Source organism: Corapipo altera, unplaced genomic scaffold (assembly GCF_003945725.1).
Source record: "Corapipo altera isolate COAL_440 unplaced genomic scaffold, ASM394572v1 79, whole genome shotgun sequence".
Taxonomy (NCBI): domain Eukaryota; kingdom Metazoa; phylum Chordata; class Aves; order Passeriformes; family Pipridae; genus Corapipo; species Corapipo altera.
This window is the reverse complement of record NW_020884927.1, coordinates 1,246,074-1,252,073: the sequence shown is the minus strand read 5'-3', so window position 1 is coordinate 1,252,073 and position 6,000 is coordinate 1,246,074. Positions and strand designations below refer to the sequence as shown.

At 40.2% G+C, this 6,000-nt stretch overlaps 1 protein-coding gene across 11 annotated transcripts in view; it reads right to left on the bottom strand.

The window, feature by feature from the left end:
• The window catches only part of CEP350 (centrosomal protein 350), a 68,864-nt gene that overhangs the window by 13,810 nt on the left and 49,054 nt on the right, over positions 1-6,000 (bottom strand). For all 11 annotated transcript variants that reach the window (XM_027658331.1, XM_027658322.1, XM_027658327.1 and 8 more), the window contains 5 exons: positions 5,685-5,829; positions 3,777-3,937; positions 3,059-3,198; positions 2,188-2,270; positions 65-1,515 (listed from right to left, as the gene is read on the bottom strand). In XM_027658331.1, coding sequence (XP_027514132.1) covers positions 65-1,515; positions 2,188-2,270; positions 3,059-3,198; positions 3,777-3,937; positions 5,685-5,829 — 1,980 coding nt within the window. The remainder of the gene's footprint in view (positions 1-64; positions 1,516-2,187; positions 2,271-3,058; positions 3,199-3,776; positions 3,938-5,684; positions 5,830-6,000) is intronic.

Genomic DNA, 6,000 nt, shown 5'->3' with positions numbered 1-6,000 from the left:
CTACAGAAATCTCCTTTATGCTGTTTGCTACAGAAATCTCCTTTATGCTGTTTGCTACAGAAATCTCCTTTATGCTGTTTGCTTTAGATGACAACTCCTCATCAACCCTTTCCTCAGCTGAAGCCTCTGAAACAGCTCTATCTGCAGGAGCTTTATCCTGGGAATAGTTCTCTATTGCATTTCTGCTCTGGCTTTCATCCTCTTTGCCAGGTTTAGGAATTCCTCTGTCTTTCTGCTCAGCTTTGTGTTGCTTCTCCAGTCTGTCATCAAAGAATGAGTCTTCATCCTTATTTGTGTCTAACTGGCTATCGATACTTTCTGTAATGTGAGAGATTTTTTGAGGAGGAGCAAAGATACCATGTTTCTCTTTGCAATCAAAGTATTTAATACCATCATAAGTTCCATTATTGTTCCCTTCAGGTTTATCCAACTCCACGCCAGCCCAAAACCCTTTGGCAAATTTAGTCAGCCCTTTGAATCGCAATGTTCCAGGCTGGACTTTACTCACAAGTACTCTATCACCAATGTTGAAATTTGACAAACTATCTGTTTCTTCTGTGATTGCAACAGGGGCCCACAGAGGGGACCCGGTAGGGGACTGTTCCGGCTCCACATCTCTGCGTTCGGTGTTTTTCATAAGTTCAGTTGGGGACTTGAGTTCCAGCAGCCTCTCTGAATGCATGCTGCCAGAGAGAGACCTGTCACTGAGGCACTCACTGATCTCACCATCGCTGCCCAGGCTGGTGGATCTGCTCCTGCTGGCCTGTGTGTGCTGGGACTGCTCCCTCAGCGACTCCGCGTTAGCGGAGAGAAGGGATCCCTCGAAGTCATCTTTGTAACGCTCCCCAGGAGGTGTTTCTTCAGCTGACGTTTGTTTTCTGGAGGAGGATCCTTCAAAGTCATCAAGGTACGATGGCTCTTTTTGAGTAAAAAGCTGCTCTGAAGGCAGATAACCTTTTTCCTCTGCAGATTTACTGAGCTTATTAGGAGACTCCTTTACACTTGGGCCGCTTACAGCCTCTTTATCTGCCAGTCTCTGTTCTAGGGTTTCTTCTGTAGCATGAAGACTTTCCACGCCCAAATCAAACAGTTCCTTCTGAGAGTGTTTGTTTTCAGAGCAGAGGTTCAGTGAGCTCTCCTGTTCTTTATCTAACATCAACAAGACATCAGAACTCTCCAGAGGCTTAACATGAGGACCTTCACTCTCATATTCCTCTGACTTTATGGATTCCAAATCCTCTGTAATCTCAGATTTATGACTAACAGCAGCATCAACATTGGATGCGTTTACCACCTTGTTTACTGACTCAGGGGATACCCTGCTAATGTCTTTTATGTCTTTCAGAAGAGCTGATGAGGGCACACTATTTAAGGAATCACCAGATCCTGCTCTGGAACTCCTTGGTATTAGAACTGAGGCAGCTGTTCCAGAAGGTTCTCCAGCATGAATATCTGTCACAGCCACTGCCTTGGTGTGTACAGACACAGATCTCTCAGATCTTGATGACACAGCATCTTGAAGGAAAATAACAAGTGAATTTCAGCAGATTGTATAACCCACAGTTTTACTGAAAACTGCAATCATAGGCAACTAAATTAACATCAAGATTTCTGTGCTAAAAGATACAAACTGGTGCCTTGGAATATATATTTCTGGCTGCCCTATGAACATGAGGAACATTCATTCAGTTCCAGGTTCTAATGCTTTCCTTCTGATTCTGTTCCTTGTACCAGTATCCCAAGGTAAGGGCTTAGTTATTTGTTTGCAAGCCACAAATACAACCAGGATTAGAATGGGAGATATTGAATTGATAATGATAAACAGCAAAACATTGAAAAGTATAATAAAACCCCCCTATTCATGAGTTCTTCATTATTTTTCATTTCCTTACTTTCCTCAAGTGATAAAAGAACAGGAAACAAAAGGAAGGAAAAAGGTTGTCACTTAATTATGGTTTCAAACAAACCTCAGCAGGAGTAAACTAAATACTGAATATTCAGGAAACAGCAAAACTAGAATCCTACTAAATAAAAACTGTGAAAACCCAGCTTGATCATTATGGTTTTATAAAGTCTGTATCCCCTCTTAAAACCTCTTCTTGAGTCAAGAAGGAAAAGGTTAAAAAATTTTAAAACAGTCAGTCTTCAAATTCTTCATCTGTAGTTTGGTTTCTTCCAGCTACATACCTGCGTGTTCTGAAATGGATTCCAAAGATGCTCTGGATCTCTCTGATTCAGTCAGTGATTTCCAGTTTTTAGCTGTCTCAGGCCTAAAATTGAAAAAGTCAAATTGCATGAATTACAGTTACACCAGAGTGTGTTGGTTTTTTTTCTTTTATAAATAAAAATGGAAATACAAGCATCTATAATTATAATATCACACCAATGATAACATAAGCAGTTTGCTTTGTCAACATACTGTGATGTTAAAAAGTAGAAATGGGGGCAGAGAGGAGAGCCTGTCAAGTCCTGGAAAACGTTTTTTTAAAAGACTAATTGAACTTTAGTCTTTTTCCCCAGACAAGAAAAAAAAAAGAGAAAAAGAAAATAAATTGGGTTCTTTCTTTTTTTTTTTTTTACTTGAATGCACTAAAATTGCACCATCTGCTGGAGAAAATGAAACACTTAAAATACAGTAGGAAGTGCAGAATTCAGTTGAATTCTCTACCTTTTAAAACCCAGATTTAAGTTGCAAAGATGAACAGTTGCCTCACACAGTGCAATAGGCATAATGAGTGACCAAAATGGTAAAAATTCCTTCAGGTCTCTAATCCATACAAACCATCAGGCACAATTCTTGCACAACAAGAAATTATTGTTCAGAAAAAAACTTGCAAGCAGGATCTGAAAGGCTGGGCAGGACAAAAGTGAGATGTATATGATTACAGGGACAGTAGACCTTATCTATTTTGGGTCTGGTGAGAGCAGCAAATAGGTCAACAGAATACTGCCAATATCCAGTGTTTTAAGGAAGAGCAGTTACCAGCTCCCCTTTCACTAAGGCAGCAATCATCACCATTCCAGAATAATCTCAAAAAGGAGGAGAAATCCCAGTTACCTATGGAGTGGTGGTGCCTTGATCTTAGGTTTTTCAGCAGCAGCTGAGGAGAGAGTTTTAATCTGAGGTTTGGCTGTTGGTGATGCCTCCAGATCCTGGCTCAGCTCTGCTTCAGTCTTCTTGATGAACTCATCATAAGACTGCACATGGACAACAATCACTGTTGTTAATCTACTAAACCATAACTACAATTCAACAATCAAAACCTATTAAATTAATAAAGAATGCACTTGGTTTCTCTGTAGAACAATCCATTTAACTTTCTAAGGCTCAACAGCTGCAAATCCTAGAAATTTCAATACTCTACTTGCAAAAACAAGGTACATGAGCATCAACCACTCTTTAATCCAAGATAGGATACTAATGTGTATAAACATACATAAGCCCCCTGAACACTGCCAGTAACCCATTAAAGATATTTTAAAAGGGAACAGCATTTTTGTCTCAAGGTTCTGGTTCATCATTGAAAACAGTTAAACAGCCACAACAAGACCAGGATGGATGGGGCTTTAAGCAACCTGGTCTAATTGAAGGTATCCCTGCCCAAGGCAGAGGGGAGTTGGAAGGAGATGATCTTTAAGGTTCCTTCCAACCCTAACCATTCTATGTTTCTATATAACAGTCACGTTTCAATAACAATAATGTGTCTTTTGGAGCTGTTGGTATTTATCCAAGGCTAACAATCTTTTACTTCACCCTTATTCTTACTGTTCCTAACCTCCAGTTGTTTGATCAAACTGGCTTCCTGGGCCTTCAGTCTCTCCTTTTGTCTCTTTTTCTGCTCCTTTTTCAGCTGGTAAACCACAGACTTCCTCTTCCGTAGCTCATCCTTCAGGGCCCTGATCCGTCCTTCAATGTCACTTTGATCAGAGGTGGTTTCTGAAAAAGTTCAGTTTCAGTCTTTATAAACTTGCACCTCACAAAACAGTTCTGTGCAAAGCAACAAACATACATTTAGTAAATACATAATATGCTCAAAAATGCCAGTTACTTTACTGAATATTCTAGAAAGTAAATCACCAGCATGTTTTGGTCAGCTAGCAGGAACAGCTGGACATTTTGCCAATCCACCTCATTTCTGAATATAACAAACCCCTATAATGAAGGATTCCATCATCAACAGCCAGTAAATGCAATCAAACCACTGTATTCTTTTTCCATTAACAACTGTTGTTAACCATTTAAAGAATAAAAAAAAAAAAACTAAACAAAAAGAATGGAATCTCACTTGCTAATCAGGAGCACTTTGTGATGCCACTGTAATTAACAGCTCCTCCCAAACAGTAAGTGACCACTATGTAATTATAGCATTTCTTGATCACCTAGTAAGGGAAAGATCTGCACATGCTTTCATCTCTGACGACCTTGTCTATGCGTGCATCAGGCTGACAGGGCAGTGACCTCATTACTACTCAGCTCAGAACATTTGTCTCTTTGCAATGGAATGATTTATTGTGAAACCAGCACCAGCCTGATCGCCTTCCCACCTCTTACACCTTTCTTCAGTGTTTGAAATCAAAGACTGCAGAGACTTCGTTTTACAGAAGTTTATTTTCACTGTTGCTTGCTCTACATTTCATAATGGCTTCCTTGCATGGTTGCTGAGTCCGAGCTTGAAAATAACTTTATCAAAGTGCTGAAAAGCATCACTGTGTTGCAAACTCTCTCCAGACAGAATCCCAACACAAATTACTCAGTGTCAATACGTAGGTGTTACATACTCAGTTCGCACAGTAAGTTATCCAACTGTCACAAACAACAGTCAGTATACACAACAGAACCTCCTAATTCTTTCTCCACCAAAGACTTACTGATTCAAATAAGCAAAAAAAGCAAGAAAATGCCATCTCACTTGCTAATAAGTATTTTGTGATGCTGTATCAAGTCCACTGTGGAAAACAAGATGTTTTAGAGGCTAAAAGCACGGAAAGGGTCAGAATAGACTTCAAAGCTGAACAGAGTGGATGATGGTGGCTCAGGAAGTCCTGTAACCCACATGAGTAACAGACTGGAAGCACACCAGGGAAAGGGCTGCTGTGTACCACTTCACTTCCAATATGCTCTCCCTCAGCATTTACTGGCAGCCAGCTTGGATACTGCATAAAAGAGTATAAAGAGTCTGTATGGTACCTCTTGTATTTATAGCTCAAAATGCAACCTTGGATCCTATTTTACTGCACGCAGATCAAACCTTCCTCCAAAAATAAAAAGATAAGTCCTGAAGCATCCACTGACTGTGCACAAGGCAGTGCAGGTCCAAGGGGCTCACCCATACTGGCATGTAACAGAGCTGTACTGCTCCTGGAGCCAGGCTGTGCTCAGAAGGAGGTATTTTTAAATTTTAGGACCACCTTAACTGTTAACTCTTGCCTTCTTCATACCTGTTTGCAGGAACCTGCACTGCTTTCTAAAAGAAGAGATTATGTATAGAACTTCTTAGGTTAAGATCTTCTTAAGCTGAAGCTATGAAAACTGTAATGGGAAAATACTCCCACAAACCCTAAACCCTGGCAACTTCTAGGAATGTCTGTCTGCTTCTCTACAGCTATGTCTGCATTTCAAATTTACTTGTTAAAAGCAAAAGCACTGAAAAAGCAATTTAAACCCAAGTGGATATCACACTTACCTGACTGTGTCATAGATAAGGATTCATCAGACCAGTTGTGAGATGTCTGGTGAGACCTCACAGGGGAACGTAGTTGTCCACCAGTTCTGTGGCTGCCTTTGCTGCAGTCTTGCTTTGATAGAGGTATGGTGCTTCTGGGAGGAGACTATGAGAGAAGAAAAGGATAAATAAGTAACTGCAGTTTGAAAATAGGAGATCACTGTCAGCAGGAGCCAGTTACAAGGAAAGAACAGCATGACAAGAGAACATCTCATAAACAGTGGGACTCACACAACGATCTTAAGAATTTAATCTTTGCGAGACAATAAAACAAAAC